General features: G+C 51.0%; 1 protein-coding gene across 1 annotated transcript in view; it reads left to right on the forward strand.

Annotated features, from left to right (window-relative positions):
- CUNH8orf89 (chromosome unknown C8orf89 homolog) overlaps nt 1-18,680 on the forward strand; it is a 55,736-nt gene that overhangs the window by 22,194 nt on the left and 14,862 nt on the right. The window contains exons 8-9 of the mRNA XM_036232794.1: nt 5,324-5,826; nt 14,915-15,559. Coding sequence (XP_036088687.1) covers nt 5,324-5,340 — 17 coding nt within the window. The 3' untranslated portion in view covers nt 5,341-5,826; nt 14,915-15,559. The remainder of the gene's footprint in view (nt 1-5,323; nt 5,827-14,914; nt 15,560-18,680) is intronic.

The following is an 18,680-nucleotide window of genomic DNA, read 5'->3' on the forward strand; positions in this document are numbered from 1 at the left end:
GCCTGGGCGAGGTGGTGTCAGCTTCTGGGCTCGGAACAGGGTGAGCGGAGAGTGGGTTGGGCTAAGCAGGTGGCAAGCGGCCTGCAAGGAGCACAAGCTAAAAACGGTCCAGGGATAAGACCTCGGGGCCAAGGGGCACGAGCCTTCTCTGCGGGCCAGGACTGAGGCTGGCCTAGAGTCTGGGATGGAACCGAGTTCTGGGCAGATCGCTGATGTGAGGCTTGGACGCAAAGTACAGGGGCAAAGTTGGACAAGAGTCGGGGCCAAACGGCCCCAGGTGGAAGGTCTGGAGTGGCTGAGCCGGAAGGGGCGACGGGACACCCCAGAAGAAGGAAGCCCACCGAGCCTCACCGAATGCAGGGTCTGTCGACCTTGCCTCCCCTCCAGCAACCCTGCCGTGTTTGTTTGGTTCCCGCCGAGGTCCCCAGTGCAGGTCCGATGAAGGACCGGATCCGCCTCCCCGTGGCACGTGAACGAGCGAGCGTGAGGGCGGCTTGCGTGTGCCACGCAGCCTGAAGACCTGTGGACGTAAGTAAGGGGAGAGGCAACATCTGCAGCGAGGGCGTCGCAGTGTGCGGGGGCGGTGCCGGGGCGCGCAGGTGCAGCCCGTCCCCTACAGGCCGCCAGCGTCTGACGCCCAGCACACGCGGAGCCCAAACGATGCTGGCACACGTTTGCTCCTTGTCCCGCACAGCCGGCTCGAATGGGACATCCGGGGACGCCCGTCTCCTCCCTCGGTCTCCTCTCCCTCTCTCCGTGTCTGATCCCCGTAGCTGTCCTCCGCCCCGTCCCCGTCTTGGCTCGCTCCTGGTAGCGGGGCGTTAAGGCTCTGGAGAGTATGTTTCCTGAGAAGATGAGAAGGTGGCGTCTTGCAAACAGTCCTCCTCTTGGGAGGTAGACTGGCCTTTTAGATGTTCACAGAGGAGCGCCTGCAAGACACATCCCTCTTAGTAACCGTGACCGCTCCCATGGGCTGCTTCGATGTGTTCCGCCAGGAGCGAGGCCAGGAAAGGAGGGAGGGAGCAAGGGGCAGAGGGCACGAAGAGCCTTGTCCTGCACTGTCGACCATAGTAATAACAGCTATTGTTCTGGTGGCTAATTACCGATCGGTGACTCATCAACTGGGTGGCTGCTCTATACCAGGTAGACGTTGGATGCCGTGGGGCGTTGAATGGTGGCCTCCCTTGGACCCAAAGCCATGTCCTGATCTTTGGAACCTGCGAATGTGACCTTATTTGGAAAAAGGGTCATTGCAGATGCCATTAAGTTAAGGATCTCAAGACGAGATTATCCTAGATCATGCGGACGGGCCTTAAGTCCAATGACGAGTGTCGTAAAGACACACGGAGTGACACAGGAGAGGAGTGTGGAGTTATGCAGGCAAAGCCCAGATGGCCCGGAGCCCCCAGAAGCGACTATCTACTCTGTAGGCAGGAAGGACGAACTCAGCGCAGTCCCCCCCCAGGTGACGAGGGGGCCTGGGACAGGGTGGGCCGGGCATGAGGGAGTGGTCGGGCTTGAGAGAGGTTGCAGACGAATCTCGATATCTTCATTGAATGAAGAGTGCAGTTTTCTCCAGAGGCGGCAGAGTCGTGGGCCTGGAGTGTGACAGAGGATGGGTCCCCCGGCATTGCTGACTTACCCCCATCAGGGAACAATTTGGCACTAGCTGAGTCCTGGAAGGCACTGGGGCAGACGTTAGGAACACAGAGATCATTGGTCCCTTTGGCTCTTCATTGAGGGAAAGGCAGACCCACAGGCCGCCCGTTCTAATCCCGAGGTTCAAGTGTAGAAGTGGAAGTGGGCGGCAGGCTCTGGGTGAGCAGAGGTCGGAGGGGTGAACGCCGCTTGCGAGGCTCACAGGAGCGCCTCAGCATCGGGAGGAGGGCTTGCTAAGTGGAGGAGAGAGAGAAGGGCCTTTCAAGCCAAGGAAACGGTGCATTCGTGGGTGTGGAGGTACCAACGTGTATGCCATTATTGCGGAATGCTGAGAAATTTGTGGCTGGAGCTAGAGATGTATGTGGGGAGGCAGGAAGGTGGGGTCTCCGTAAACAGACTTTGTGACGAAGCTGTGCACCCAATCTCTTCCTGTCTTCAAACAATAAAAGTGGGGAAGAAATCACTGCAGTATAATTTTCATGATGATTCTTTTTGGAGAAAGGTTCATATCTCCAAATATTCGAGAGCAAAATAACTCCTTCGGGTCATGGTCAATTTTTGGCCACCGAGTCTCCATTAAAGTAGAACTCTAGAGGGACAATTAGAGGAGACAAGGTTGTTGATAACTAATTGTAGCTTAAGAAGTATCTCTGGCAGATTGGAGCAGGACTTTGAATATTTTCTTGATCTTACAAAGGAAGAAATTTTTTAAAAATCAAGATAAAATAAATAGAACGAAGAATAAATCCAAAGAAGTTTTTGTTTATTTACTCTTATCCAAGTAACTTCCACGGATAAGTGCGTGCTGTGAAAAGAATCCACCGGAGAAATATTTGTAGCTATTTACGAGGCTGCTCTATTTCATTAGTGTAAGCTTTCAAGTGGACATTAATCATGAACTTCAAATGTTCCCATGAACTGAACTCATTTTATATTTCATAGGGCTGCCAGGCTATTCTAGTCTCTACATCCACTACCCAATTAATGGTAACTTAGGTGAGTTAGAAACCACAGTGAAAAGGGAGATTAACTTCAAGAATGCTCGGCGGGCTGGCGCCATGGCAGTCGAAAACCCCTGGGTAGAAGAAACAAGTGGAGGTCCTGGAACCCCCAAGACGCCTTCTCACGGAGTTCAAGTGACTTGGTGCTTTAATTCAGTGTTTTTTTTCTCTGAGCCTCTCCCAGAGGATGAGTTCTGTCCAGTCCTGGCTCCTGACCCACTTAGAGAAAGAAGAAGTGTCTGGAATAAGAGAAAGTCAGTTAGAATTCAACCTTTCTTTTGGGTGATCACGAAGAGAGGCAGAACACGGTGCTCATCACCGACGGGGTTGATTTTAAATTACAAAGGGAGACTGAGAAATCATTATAAAAACAGATTTTAAATTCCAGGGAGAGAAGAAAATTAGCAGCGATTCCCCACTCCAACCCCGCGTGTGTGAGTGGAGTTTACTGCCCAAGGAACCGCGGGGCTGCGCGTTACTTTGTGAAAGGAATTCGTTATTAGCATAGCGATGTGTCTTCTCGACTATTTCATGGATTTTATTTTTCAATGCCCCTCTTTCACGTTCTTGAGTTTTTCTGGGACCAGATCTCTTCATCGTGCATGATTACACATGGCCAGATTCATCTTACATTGGATGACAAATTGCACTTGAATTCCTAGGGTCGGAAGGTCAAAGCTGTTCTCTGTTAGTCAGCCAGGCCCTCTCAAAGTGTCCCAGTCATAAGAATGTGTTGAAATCTGAGAGCGCTCTATGCCCCTGCCCTCTCAGTCCTGACGGATGCGGAGTTCCACCCTGACCTGGGTCCCTAATTCCTACTTCATCTAAAGGAGGCATCGTGCCAGCAGTCCAATTCAATCCTGGCACGGTGTTATCCATCCCGGGGCTGCCCGTAGTCGATGAGAACCCGGAATTTTGCAAGCTCCATCTCTTGAGCCTTGAATAAGAGACGCGTCTCCAGGGCTCTGTTCCCACCTGTCAACCAGTGACCAGTATGTGAGACTCACCCGCTTTGCCAGACACACATCCAAAATTGTCAGGAGGGGGAGAAAAAAACATGGTTCTATACTTCCTGAACACTGAGTAACAGAATTTAGAAGCTGCCAGTTGTGAAATGGATAAAAGATGTTTGTAATCCAAGGAGCCACCGGCCCGCCAGCCTTTAGCACATGCCTCTACCCGCTGGAGAAGGTTTGTTGGGATAAGTTTACATTAATTGGATTAAAAATGACTGATCCCGAGATGTGTGGGTCTCCTATGACCGTTCTGTTCATTCCGTGTGTTCATATGAAGACGTGCTACATACGTACAGATACATTAACTCTGCTAATTCAGACCCTGCTAATTTCACATTATTGCCATTCACACGGATACCGGTGAGAATTTTGTACAATCTATAATGAAATGAATTTTTACAGACTTTCAGTAATATAAAGGAGATGACTAAGTAAAATGCTCAGGAAACTATTTTTTTTTCCAGGTATTTACAAGCGCTAGCTAACATACAAACAACGGAAATTCATGTCATTTTTACATAGTGATTTAAGTAGTTGCTTTCAAGACCTTTACTAGGTTCTACTGAGACTTATTTTTCCAACAAAGTCATTACTTACCCCTTCTGTTCTTTAGCCTATGGCACTGAGCGCTCTAAATCGAATAGGTTTTCAAAAATGTTCGTTGATAATTACATGGAAAGTTATGATAGTCATCATGTGTCTTTAGTTATTAAATCTGTATTAAAGTGACAAATCTACAATTAAAAAGTTCACAAATCATATGCTTAATAATATCTATAATTTGTTAAACCCTTATTTTATTAGGACGCTAAATGCTTTATATTCATCATCTGATTTAATTTTTCACCAGCCCTACGAGGTAAGTATAAATAGGATCTTGATATTACAACGAGATTCAGAGAGGTTAAGTGACTTGCCCCGGGTCACACAGTGAGTGAGTGGCAGAGGGGTGGTTGGAACTCAAAGCCTCCCGTGTCCAGACCCAGGGTTTTTAACCACTGTGACGCACCGCCGTCACGACAGGGTTAAACCCCTCATCCATGTGTCTGAGTCGATGCAATTTTTACTGCCCAGATCTCTATTCTTCCAGGCCTGGCCTCCACACAACCGGTCAGCAAACGGTTACCTAGGCCTTCCGAACACTTTATTTTATTTTATTTTTTAATTAATTAATTAATTAACTTTTTATGGTGACATTGGTTAGTGAAATCTGGTAAGTTTCAGCTAAACATTTAACAGTAAGACATATATACTTACATAGTGTGTTCACCTCCCAGGCCTTCTGGATACTTTAGAATGAAGAGTCAAGGTTAAAGACCAAGCCAAAAGTAATGTACGACAAGGAAGACTTGCTAGCAAATTTATGAATCCAATTTTGATGTTCTTGCGTTAAAAAAAAAAAAACAACCCAGATCCTGCTTGTTTTTGTTGGAGTGTGAAAATGCTGACCGAAAGACTAAGCCGCTGTTGTTCATACTTCTGCAGAAGGCAGAAGACTTTAAAATGATAATTAATGTTGAAAATAGAAGTACAAACATCTTATTTATTCATTTTTTAAAAATGTATAGTTCTTTTTAAAAAGGTTTCGGATGAGCAATCCTAAATAAATGAATTTTAGTTGATTTTAATCTGCTCTTTCATGTTTAGATATCTACCGCACGTGAAGATATTGGGCGTTCAGTTCTGTTCTCCACAGGCTTTTGGTGGCCTACATATGCCATTCTCTGAGGTGGACGTTGGAGACTTGGGTTTGGCTCCTGACTTTGCCACTTGGAACTATATATTATGGGCTGAATTACGTCCCATTCACATGTTGGAGGTGTAACCCCCATACCTCAGAATGTGCCTTTATTTAGAAATAGAGTCATTGCAGATAAAGTTATTTAAGATGAGGTCAGACTTGAATGGGGTGGGGCCCTAATCCGATACAGCTGTTTTCCTTATAAAAAGAGGAATTTGGACACGGACGTGCACCCAGAGAGAACACTGTGTGAAGATGAAGGCAAAGCTTGGGGTCATGCTGCTACAAGCCAAGGACCGCAAAGACGGTCAGCAAACCAGAAGCTCAGACGGAGACGCGGAACAGAGTCTTCCTTGGAAGGAACCAACCCTGCCAACACCTTGACCTTGGACTTCCAGCCTCCAGAACGGTGAGACAAACATCTCCTGTTTTCGCCCCCCAGTTTGTGGTATTTTGTGACAGCAGCCTTAGCTAATTAATACACTATGTACTTCTGAGCTAGTTTCCTAATGTCGATAAATTTTGGTTCACTCACCTATAGAAGGATGATAACCCACCTGGCCCGCCGGGTTATAGTGATTTAGCAGTGCGCATCACATTAGGTGTTAGAATGACTTGGTATTGTTCCTCCCCTTACTTCTTCCCTGTAAGTTCAGCGAGGGCAGGGGCCACGGCTGTTGTCTTTTGTTCTGTTCCCAGACTGTTGGATCAATATTTGCTGAATGACAAAGCAAGCTATTTAATTAACTGGGGCACACACTATGTGGCACACAATAATAATAGTGACCGATTGTTTATTCGGTACCAGGTGTGCAACTTCATCCTAATCCACACACGCTTTCCATTGAATCCCCCCAACAACTCCGTGGGTTAGGTGCTGTTTTATCACCTTCATTTTATTGAAGAAGAAACTGAGACAAAAAGCGGTTAGGTAACTTACTGGCAGGCCGGGTTTGGAGTTCAGGCAATCTGGCCTCGAATGCTGGTATCGTAGCAAGCACACTGTGCTGCTTGCTGGTGATTGCAACATGTCTATGAATATTAGTTCACTGTCTCCTTTCGCCCACATCTTTTTCTTAGGCATTATGATGGCTCTGAGTGTGAGATTGGCTAGGCTAAACTTCCGTTGTATCCAGAACTCCTTTTCTAGGATGTTTCTAGATAGAGTGGGCTATAAGAGAGATTTTCTCATGGGAGTTGAATAGAAAAGAAGCAGCAGCCTTTGGTCTCTCTCTCTCACACGCACACACGCACGCACGCACACACGCACGCACGCGCATACACACGCACACACACGCTTTCAGTTATTCGATCAAGCCTAATCTAGATATTACTAGAAAGGCATTTCCCCTGATATTGGTAGTTTGTATCTTCTCTCTTTTCTTTGTCAAACTGGGTCAAGGTTTATCGATTTTATGGATCTTCTCAAAAAGCCACCTGTTGGCTTCCTTGGTGACCTCTGCTGAGTTTCGGTTTACTCGCCCTGACGCCTGTTTCCTCCCTTCTGCTCACTTGGGTTTGCTTGGTTCTTTCTTAAGGTTGCAGCTTATGTTACTGATTTGAGATCTTTTTTTATTTTCTAATATAAGCATTTAAGGTTATAAATTTCCTCTGTGCACTGCACCCCTCAAATTTTGATGTTTTTTTTCTCATCTTATACATTTGTTCCTCATACCTCTTGTGAATTCTTTTAACCAAGATTATTTAGAAGAACGCTGTTTAAATATTAAAGTATTTAGTGATTTTTCTAGACATGTTTTTGTTACTGTCTTTTAGTTTTCATCTGTTATCCTCGGAGAACAGACTTTTATATGATATTAATTTTTTAAAAATTGTTGAGGCTTTTTTATGACTCAGAGTATGGTTTATCTTGGCGAATGTTTCATAAGCATGTCAAGTGAATATGTGTTCAGCTGTTGCTGGTTAAAATGTTCTCCAAATGTCACCCGAGTCAGCTTGCTTAATCGTGTTGGTCACTCTAGTCTCATTGATTTTCCATTTGTTCTATCAATTATTGAAAGAGAAGCGCCAAAATCTTCCATTATCGCTGCGTGTTTATCTCTTGTTCTTGTCCAAGCATTTTCTGCTCCATGTGCTTTGAAGCTTCGTTAGGTACACACACAGGCAGGATTGTTGTCTTTTTGATGAACGGACCACTTTGTTATGCAAAGTCCTCCTGTCTCCCCAGTAATATTCCTTTTTTTTTTTTTTTTGAAATCCGATTTGTCGGATACTAACGTAACGACTTCTGCTTTATTTTGAGTAGTAATGTCACGATGTACGTATTTTTTCATTCTTGCACTTTTAGCCAGTTTGTGTTGCCCTATTTTTAAAGTGGGTTTCTTACAGACAGCACGTAGCCAGGTCCTGTGTTTTAATCCAGTCCGACGACCTGAGCCCTTCGGTCGGGCTTCGGCTCGCCCTGCACCACTAAGAGGGTCTCTCTGTTCTCTTGCCCGGTTCCCACCCTTTCTCACGAGCGCCGGCTCGAGGCGGGTGGTAAAGAGCTCGTAAGCGAGTGAGACCACCGCCCCTCCCCTTGTGTCTGGCGGCCCTACCCGTTCCAAACCAACAGCCCTCACCGGCCTTTAAGAACAGGTCCCAAGTTTTGGTAATTTCTTTCCACCCACTCGTCCGGCAGCCACCTCCTCCTTCCTCGCTCTGCCAAAGGTGAGACAACATTCGTGTCCCACCTCTCCTCACAGGGCTTGTCGCTCGTTGCAGCTCAGTTTACTTGGTTGCCACATGACCTCGACTCCTTGACGGGTTTAAGAAAAGTGGTGATTTTGTATGTTTTCTGCCGTTTTCTCACAGCCGGGGGAGCCATGTTCTCTCGTGACTTTCTACATCCTAAGTGGAAGCAGAAAGTCCATGGAGGGTTTTGAGTAACTGAGTGGGAAGATCTGATTTACATTTGTAAAAGCTCCCTCTGGCCACGTTGAGGAGAATAAAGTTTAGGGGGCCAAGGGTGGAAGTGGGGAGACCATGGGGGATGCCAGCAAGGCACTCAAGTCATGAGAGAATGGCAGCCTGGATTGGGCTGGTGCCCGAGGAGAAGGGAGGATTCGGGGCGGATTTTAAATGCAAATTAAGGGGATTTTCTGGAGGACTGAGTGGAAGGACGAGGGGTGGGGAGGAATGAGGGGAATCTGAGCCACGGGATGAATGAAAGTGCAACTTACCGATGGGAAAACAGACCTCCGGGGAAGGCCGGAGTTCTAGGCTGGACGTGCGAAGTTCCAGATCAAGTGGGAGCATCCAGCCAGAAGTTGGATACTCAAGCCCGGGGCTCAGAGAAAAGTCCCGGCTTGATCATTTACCTGTGAGAGTTAACAGTGTAAAAATGATATTTAAAGTCCCAAGGCTGCATGGGGTTACCTAGCAAAAGGATGTAGATAGAAAAGGTCACCCATCCGATGTAGGATGGAGGAGGAGGAGGGGCCGTAGCCGGGAGAGAGAGAAGCAGCGGCCAAGAACACAGAGGAAAGACTTTACTGACCCCTTGAGGGAAGATTTTAACCTAGACTTAGTAGGAATCCATGTCACAAAAACATCATATTTCATTCAAGGGAAACTTGAGATAACAACACTCTATTAACTCTTTTGATTGTTAGATAAATAAGACTGCCAACTGCCTCAAGAATCTCGGGCCCAGGACCTTTCGCTGATGCCGGGCATACGTCCGCCCTGCTTGGGTCAGAATATGTACAAAATCACCACTTTTCTTAAACCCGTCAAGGAGGCGAGGTCATGTGGCAACCAAGTAAACTGAGTTGCAAGGAGGCAAGAACCTCTCGCTTTCTAAGACCAACTCCAGAAAAAGTCTAATCGGTTCTTGAAAGAAACCCTGCTCCAGATCCCCCAGGACCAGAATGAGCCCTTCTCCTGGAGCTCAGGACCGAGGTTTCCTGCAGTCGTGTGTGTGGGGGGCACATTTTCCTGAACACGTAGGGAGCTGGGCGGATATGTGCACATGTCAGAGCTGGATGCTCCCTTTTCGATATCTGCCTCCTCCTCCTCCCTCTGAGGCACATGCTCCCGGGCCCGGTGGGTCCTGGCGGCATCACAGAGATGCTTTCTTTGGTCTTCGCGTGCACTATTGTGAAATCTCCTGCTTCTCCAGAGGAGACATGCTCTGTTGGGTAAGAGAAATGTGGCTGAAGGAACATACTAATGAGGCTGATCAGATGCTTTTATTGGTTGTGACCTTTCTACTTAACCCTGAGAATGTGCTGCGTTGGGGTTTAAAAATAAATCCTAAATCTCACATTTCTTTCATTTGGCCTCTGAATCACATACAGACACCATGCAACAGGGTTTAGAAAGAAATAAACTATTAGTGTGAGTCTGGATTTTTTTCAGGCGCTTGCGAACAATAATAGTATGCCCTCTCAAACTGACCGACAGGATGACGAGACAAGCTATGGCGGAGGGCGAGCTCTTTTGTCTGGGAGCCCTGCACGCCATCGAGTCTACCTCCGCTCCCTAGCAATTCTACGAGGCCACCGTTTCCCCATGCACCTCGCATACCTCTACCTGATCCGGGCGCCTGTCCGGAGACGTTTTCGACACGAATTCTGTTGCACTACAGGGCTCTGCTCGGTTCCCAAGCGATCATTCTTTTTCCTCTGTGAGACACACACATTTGAAATTCTTCTTGATCTTTGTCCCTCCCCTGGGCACCTAGGATGTCGCTTTTTCAGATACTTCTTTTTAGTTAGTCTGGGCATCTCTGTGGTCTTGCGCCATCTTCACGACCTGGCTTCTCTCTGCTGCCCTCGGGGAATGGGCCGCCGTACCTGCACGGTGGCGGGTGGCCCCCCCCGCCAGCAGTGTCCTGAGATGGCCTTTCTTCCGCCCCCTCCGTCCTTCCATCCCCGCTCAGTGAGGGGAGACACTGGCGTGCCCCAGGAATGCAGCCGGTGCAGCGCCTGTGGCGCGGTGGGAGGCACCCCCCGCTGATCCTCGTCCACGGAATCCGAATGCTCACTCGTTCCTTCCGTGCGCTGCCTCTCTTAGTACTTTATTTGTTTTTCTTTGGTTGGTGTTCCCCCCCCCCCCCCACCGCCCTTAATCTCCAAGAGGAATATGAATTATAAGAAACAAGCTGTGATCTGTACTGAGGTTTTCTTACCTGGCTCTGCTTCTGCGTCTGTTAGCAGAACACAATCACTACAAAGCTGGTCCGAATTTAAAAGAAGAAGAAGAAACGCTTTGGTTTTAAAGGAGCCCAGATGTCCTGACAGGTGGGCGTGGGGTGGGGGAAGGTGGGGAGGGGTGAGTTCCGGGCTCCGCCTTTGAAGAGCTCCTTTCATTCCGCTTGAACGGGGTAAAAACCTCCTGTCCCCCCAGAGGTGTGCACATGCCCGGGGAGGCAGGAGAAGAGCTTTCTCAGGGAATCTTCCGGCTGCACATCCTGCTTCTCCCGAACGTGCTGTCTGTCAGGTGCTCTTTTTGTTCTTTATTATGACAACCTGGACATGGGACTTAGGGGGATGAGTGTGTGTCTGCGTGTGTGTGTGTGGGAGAGAGAGAGAGACAGAGCGATAGAGATAGAGACTGAGACAGAGAGAGATTTTAAGGAATTGGCTCGTGTGATTATGGAGGCTGGCGAGTCCGGAATCTGCAGTTCAAGTCTGAAGGCCATCGGGCTGGAGACCCGGGAAGGAGCAGATGTTGCAGTTCAAGTCCTGAGGCGACCTGCTGGTGGAATTCCCTCTCGCTGGGTTTTGGGACGGATGGGGAGTCGGTCTTTTATTCTAGTCAGATCTTCTACTGATTGGATGAGGCCCACCCACATTTATGGGGAGGCAATCCGTGCAGTCTCTCGGGATACGCTGATGGGGAAAGGCGGGCACGGCCGACGTTCGTCCTTTATCAGGTGACACTTCATCCTGGAAAGCCGGACACCGCGCTCGTCCTTGCTGCACTTTGCTTCTGCCCTGGGTCAGCTCTGCCTCATGCCACAGCTAAAAACACCTCACCCCGGCCGCGAGCGACAGAGAACACTAACTACGTAGCAGCAGAGACTTTTTTCCTATGATTTTCTTCTTATTATTATTACTGACCTATAGCGTTGACCTTGAACAACACCAGGCTAGGGGCATCGACCCCTGTGCAGTCGGAAATGTGCATGTAACTTTGACTCCCTCAAAACTTAGTTGTCCCTTGGTATCCACAGTGGATTGGTTCCGGGACCGCCAGTGGATAACAAAATCCGTGGATGCTCAAATCCCTTACGAAGAATGGCTCAGGTCAATACACACAGTCAGCCCTCTGCATCCGCGGACTCCCAGCCTCAGGTGGAAAGCAGTACAGGTATTTATTGAAAAACATCTCCACATAAGTGGACCATACAGTTCAAGCCATGCAGTTCCAGGGTCGCCTGTATTCCTTAGGACGGTAGCGACCATCGTTGTGGAGGCACCGCTGTGAGTCAAGCGCGACACACACTTTTGCTCGCTCGATCTCTGCAAGTCACTCTTATCAGGCACAGTTATCAGCCTCATGTCACAGACGAGGAAATGGGGGCCTGACCACCATCCGCAGACCACAGAGCTGGGGTCTGCGTCCGGCTACCAGCTCTCAGCCAGAGCGTCACGTCCCGTGGGACCACGAGCTGAACATTCTGACGGGCGCCTCCTCCAGCAAATCTGTTCCTTCTGTAAAATCTTTGCGGTTCGACACCTTACCTCTTAGCCGCCTGGTAGCATTTTATAATAGAATTAAGAACTCTCTTTTTTTCCATCCCTTTTTGCAAATCAACCTTTAACGTGTGCGAGGGGCACCCCGGGAAGGGGCGGGGCCTCAGCTTCTTAAGGCTCTGGCCTGCTTGTGAGTCTGTCTGGTCTGTTGTAATTAGGTAAAGCACGGAAAATCGAGTGAGAGCTCATTGCAGGGTGAGAGCAAGTCATTCCGCCCAGGGTCTGCGTGTCTGCGAAGCTCCACGGTTCCTCCGTGCAAAGCTCTGGACCGAGAAGACCCCTCTGATGCCAGAGTAAGGACCGGTGAGCAGCCGTCTTACAGAATTCCGCCCTAAACATGCTTCTTGCCCTCTGGGTATTCTACGGGTCTCAGTGTCCCCTCCCCCCGACTCGCCACCCTGGAAAACACCCCCGCACTGAGGGCTGGACGTGTAGGGAGGAAACAGTCCTTCTGTGAGAGTGACAAGACTAGCCAATGAAGAATGATAAACAAAAGTAATAAGGTTTAGAGATGTAAGGGAAATCCGTATCCTGACCATCCCCCAAACCCTAGAGTGGGGACCCCGTCCCTCACCAATGGGGTGAGCAGGAGGCAATTAGAACAGGTGGGTGCTGTGTGGCCCGGGGCGAGGTGCTCCATGCAGAGCCTGCATCTTCGCGTCCTCTGGGTCATATACTCAGAGCTGTCAGCGCTGCTGAGTCACTTCTGTTTGCTCGATTTACTTAAATTTCCTTTGTTTGTAGAGCAAATGTCTACAAACCCAGGGCTGCCTTTTGGAGGTGGCTCTGCCAGTGTGGGAAGAACTGCCCTAAAGGGTGGGGGGCGGGGGAGGCTGGCTGCAGGGGCGGCACCTTCCAGGGGCCGGGCAGGACGCAGAAGCGGGAGGGACGGGCAAATGCAGCACGACCACCGGAGGGGGGAGCTGGTTGCCTCCCCGCTTTCTGGCGAGCGAGGATTTTCCACGTTACATGTGTAAAAGGCGCGCTCACAGCACGCTTTGAGTTCGAGGCATGTTTCGGTAATGCGGAGCAGGCGTTCTGTATCCAAAGGGGCAAATAGGACAGGCTAGGAAAACAAGCCGCCGAGATTATCTTTCCTTCAAGAACCAAAGGAATGAGAGGAAATAACTTCATTAAAGAACAAAGTGTCCTCAGCCATGTTTTGGGGTCATTATTCCTGTCTGTCCTCTCAAAGGTCTTTGTTTTTCTTGTAAGTACTTCATAGTTTTTGGCGGGGGTCTCTCTTTGATTGGTCACAATAATGCCATGCGGTATCGCGGCAACTTAATGTTGATTGCAGATGAGAGGAGGCGATGCGGCAGCCCCCTCCTCAGCCACCGGACGAGTTACGGTGCGACCAGAGAAGGGTGCGGCCTCCTGTCCCTTGCCACCACCGTGTTACGAAGGATGCACGTGGGCTGGAATTCCTCTCAGCAAGCCGGTCATCTCCGTTTAGACAGTGCTGGTCCCCGCCGCCCTCGGGACAGCAGACAGAGACGCCAGCAGAAGGAGCCACTGGTCCCCGGGGGCAGGGTCTCGCAGACTGCCGGCTACTTGGAAGGGGTCACGTGGTCCTAGAGACGGCCCAGAGGTACCGTTCCAGCGACCATGCAGGCCCAGGGGAGTGACCCCTGCTCACAAGCCCGCAGAGACTGATGTAGACCCCAGATTCCAGCTCGTTGGTCCACGAGGAGACCCGTAACCGCCAACAGGCATTCACGTGTGTCAGCCGTCTTGTCTGAAGACGCATCCCCTCTCACACCTGCGCACCCCGACACAGGGATCCGTTTTACAGCCACCGTCCACCAGTCAGCAGCTCGGACGTACTTGCCGTTGCCTTCAAACGGACGAATTTGGTTGTGTTTCTTGTAACACACCTGGGAAGCTGCTACCATTGATGATTCAGTCAACAAACCAGTGGGGACCACTTGGGGGAGGGAATATGAATGTCCAAAAACCTCTGTTGACGTGCATCCGGTTAGTTCAAGAAAGTACTGGAATCGAACCCCTCAGAATTGGTGCTGGCAGCCTGAGAAAAAGTTGGAAGAATATCTGAGTGGATGTCTCAGTAGAGTAGTCTTTTTTTTTCCTCCCCCCTCATTACTTAAAAAAAAAAAAATTTTTTTTAACTTACAAAAAAGTTTTAATAGTTCAGTGGATACCTAGATACCCTTCACCTGGATTTTCTGTTCATATTATTTTGTAACATTTGGCTTCCCTCCCTGTCTCTCCTTTTTTGGGGATGTTTTCATTTGTTTTTCTTATTCGCTAGCTAGATCATTTTGAAAATGAAGTGCAAATAACGAGACAGTTCACTCCTAAATACTTCAGCATGCATCCCTTAAGAACTAAGACATTCTTCGAAATAGCTACGTACCATTATCACGCCCAAGAAATTAACACTGAAATCCTGATATTATCCGATACACATACAGTCCATATTCAGATATTTACTGGCGTGAACACACGTATGTGCATATCGGTTTCATTGCCTGGTAAGAAATGCTGCTTCGCTGTCATTGTTGGCGGTGAGGGATCATGCCGTGTGGGGAAAAAACACAGACTTCGCAGACTCGAAGTGTAGAACGTGATCAGCAGAAGCAGGCACCAAACACGAAGACGTTTTAGGAATTCCTTTAGCCATTTTATTTCCCTTACATGTTCGCGCATGCCCAGAGTTGATGTATGAAAACTTCTGTATCTAAGTCTAAAATCGTCTAAGTGATTGAAAGTCGAATTGGTGAGAAAGCCTTGTGTCACAGTGTAATTGGCATAACTGTTTTTTCTTTGCAGTACATAAAATAATGGTGCGCCTTACAGATGACCGAACGCCTCAGGCAGTTAGAGGTTCAGACTCAAGAAGAAAACTTGCGGGTACCCGTATGTGAACTCACTGTTCGTTTGCGCCCGAGGCCCAGGAGTGTTGGCACCACGCCCTCCCCGGCCCTGTGGGCTGGGAACAGCTGACCAGGCTCTCACTCTCCCCCTCCCCTCCCAGGACACGGGCCGGCCCCCCAGCCCGTCTGTGGTCACCTTCTTTCTTCTGACCGGTGACGACACGATTAACTTAAGTTCCGTTTCACTCCAGCTGGACCGAGTGTCCCCCGGCCGCCTCTGCCTGAGCAGTGCCCTCGGCACATCCCTCGGCCGGCTCATCACCGCCCCCACCCCGCCCCCGCCGTCTGGCCCTTCTGTTACCCGCTCGTGCAGGACAATCAGATTCCCGCGTTCCGGGCTCACCTTCGCTGTCACCGTCCAGCTACTGGCTGCAGGCTCATCTCCTGCCCAGGCGTCCTGGCTTCCACCCTAAAAAACAAAATAAATGAACGGATGAAGCAGAAACGACACAGAAATGCTCCGGTCTTGAGGGGGAGCTGGCTAGTTGCCGGCCAGCGGGCCAGATGTCACTCCTGACCGATAGGTGCATCATGCACACAGGTGAGCACCTGAGCTGCCTCCTCAGCAGAGGCCCTCGATGGGGGAGGGGAGGCGGGGCTGGGGCAGACAGTGAACCGGCCTCTCACGGTGGCGGGGGTGGGGGTGGGGGCCTTCGGGATGTTCCCGGGGAGGTCGCGGCCTCTGTCTGTATATTTTCTTTCATGGTTTTTCAGTCCGATGGACGATGCGGGGCTTTTCCTCGGCGTGAGCTCGTGTATCGCTAGTGAGCTCTCTCCTGGGCTGAGGCCGGGTGGGCTCCCGCCGGCCCTGTTCTCTGGCTCCCGGTGGCCGTGCGTCCCTCCTCCTCACCGTCTCTCCCTTCGTCCCCGCGGCCGTCCTGCCTCACGGCCTGCGCGGATTAACGTAAACCGTGCGCTTTCTTGGGCCTGCGTGCCGTCCCCCGTTAATCTCCCCGCAGCACCCCGCTGCTATGATGCCCTTCTCCTGGGGGTCTGCTCTGGTTCCCCGTTGTTTTCTGCTTCTGGAAAAATCAGTCCACCTCTCTGAGTCTGGTGCTTTATTGTAAAATGGTGCAGTCATGTCAGCCGGGGGTCGGGCCTAGAGGTAATGCCCACGAGCCGTCGTCCGGAGCAGGGCCCGGTGCAGAGTGGGCGCCCAGCATGCCCGTCGTGCCATGCCCGGTGGCGGGCGCCCGAGTCGGTCACGTCCACAGAGAGCCCCACGCTCCCTCCCTTAGGACGGCCCCTTGCTCTCTGCATGTCGGCCACACCCGGAACACGCTCGGTGAGGCTGGGGCAACGGGGAGCCCGGCGCCTGGGTTGCAGGGCCCGGCCCGGTGCCCGCGACGCAGCCTGGCCCTGCACGGTCCCTAGGAAGGAGGGCGGGGGGGGGGGGGGGTCAGGAGCGGAGCCTGTTGTTTAGGGCACCTGTAGGTTGCCCCATGGCTCCAAGTTCTCCTAACCCTGCTCAGGGTGCCTCTGTGACGCCTGCATAGACTTGTCACCGAGGACGAGGACTCAGGGACCCAGTCACGCTTCCCCCCAAGACGAGACCAGGAAGCCGCGCGGCGGGAGTTTAAACGACAGCGAGTGGCAGTGAGTGGACGCTCACGGGTCTGCGTGTGGCCCGCGGGGCTCGGCCCTGCTCGGGCTCCCTCCACACCAGTGTCCGTCCCCGTCCCCCACGGCCGGGAGCAGGCGCTCGCTCGCTGGGCTCCGTCGGCAGTGCGGAGTCGGGGCACCACAGAGACCAGGACAAAGAGGGGAACGGGGAGCCCCGCCACCGGGCCAGGCCTCGTGAGCCCCCGGAGGAGCCGGGGCTCACCGCGACGGATGTGCTTCGGGAACACGGCAACCCAGTGGCGAGGTTATTCTGGGTCCCCCAGGAGCACAAGCACCCCGGTACCGCGCCCAGGTAGTTCCGTCTTTGTTTTAACAAATCCTTCTCAACTTCTGCTCCTTCGGCCACTGTCCGTCCTCTTCTGCGTCTCCTGTTCAGCCCCCGCGGACAGGGCTTTGATCGATCCCCAGAGTCACTCCCGATTGGCGGTTTCTCCGCAAACCCACCCCAGGTGACACCGTAGGTCCTGGCTAGGTGGCCTCAGATCAGGTGCCCGCCCTGGTGAGGGTGGCAGGGGTCACGGGGCCATGACATTTTGAAATGTTTTTACGTCTTTTCCCCCCGAATCCTCTTCTCTTGATTTGACAGTTTTCTTTTCATCAGAAATTAAGTGTTCTAGGACAACTAGTGTCCCCAAAACTTTATTCTTTCTGATAATAGCATGAAATTTTCAAAGAACCATGAAATAAGTGGATCACCCAAGGAACCGCGTTTGGAACAAGGTGCAGCTGAACTCGTGGCCATCTTACCGGTGAGGGCGTCTGCTGCAGAATGTGCTGAAGTGAGGCCCAAGCAGGGGGTTTGTTAGTCGCTGATTCCAAACCCACGGTCTTTCAAGTTCAGTGTTGACCCGCCTGGTCACTGTGGCCAGGAACTGTGACTAGACGATAAAGACAAGGTGGATTCTTGGCCTCCACGCGCCCCTCGCCTTTGATTGGGTTTTATGTGGATACTCCCGACCCGTTACGGCGTTCGGTACCCCTTGCCCTGCGTGCCAGAGCTGAGTTATTGGCGGGGGAGTGTTTACTTGCCTCTGGGGATAAGCTTTTAATCACCTACAAAGAGCAGCCGGCCGCCCCTGGAAACACTTCAGTGAAACAGGATCCGACCCTCGGTCGGCTCAGCCCCCGTCGGCCCCCAGCTTCCTTGTGCCAAGATGCACCGGAGCCAGAGACGGAGGTCGGCGTGGCTGAGCGCTGGCCTGGCCTGCTGGCTGGCTCGTCTGGTACGCTCTCATTACGACACAGGTGAACGCTGGCTGGCTTCTTTCTCTCTCTTATAAATACCATCGAGTACATGTTCGTTCTCGTCATCTCTGCTAGTGCAAAGATGGCTGTGATGGAGGATGGACCAGCCGCGTTCACTGGTAGAGCCGTCCGCGTTTCAGAGGGATTCACGGCACCCCGGACGATTAGTGCCGATGACGCAGGTCGAGGCGCGGCGTCAGGGGTCACCCGGGAGCTGGCCAGGCAGACCCGAGTGGTCGTCAGACCCCTGGAATCCAGCCCCTCTGCGAGGGCTTCACACCGTGGCTGAGCGCTGTGTCCACTAGATGGCGCTGTGTCCCCTGGATGGTGACACTGGGCACGCACTCAGCGCTGGCCGCGCGGGCCTCCCGCCCTCGCCCTTCCTGGCTCGTCATCCCTGAACAAAGGCGGGCGGGGACGGTGGAGGCAGGGAGCCCGGGGTCACCTCCGAAAGCTCGCTCCCTCGGATCCACTTCTCCTAATCGTCATTATCCACCTCTTGAAAATCGTGTGGCTTTTAAAACTCGGCTATCATCAGTGACGAGGATGGTTATGCATAAACGCTTACATAAACACATAAATACATAAACGCTTGGTTATGCTGGAATGTATTCTAATATTCGGGGGGAAATATGTGGCCTAACCGGTGCTTATGTTAAGGCAGGTACTGTCTTAGGTGCTTTATCTGCGTTAATTCATTTAATATTTCTACTAACTTACGAGGTAGGTGCTATGAACATACTAATTTCGCAGACACAGAGAGGTTAAGTTACTTGCCTGCGATCACAGAGCTG

The sequence above is a fragment of the Rousettus aegyptiacus genome, unplaced genomic scaffold (genome assembly GCF_014176215.1).
Source record: "Rousettus aegyptiacus isolate mRouAeg1 unplaced genomic scaffold, mRouAeg1.p scaffold_m13_p_15, whole genome shotgun sequence".
Taxonomy (NCBI): domain Eukaryota; kingdom Metazoa; phylum Chordata; class Mammalia; order Chiroptera; family Pteropodidae; genus Rousettus; species Rousettus aegyptiacus.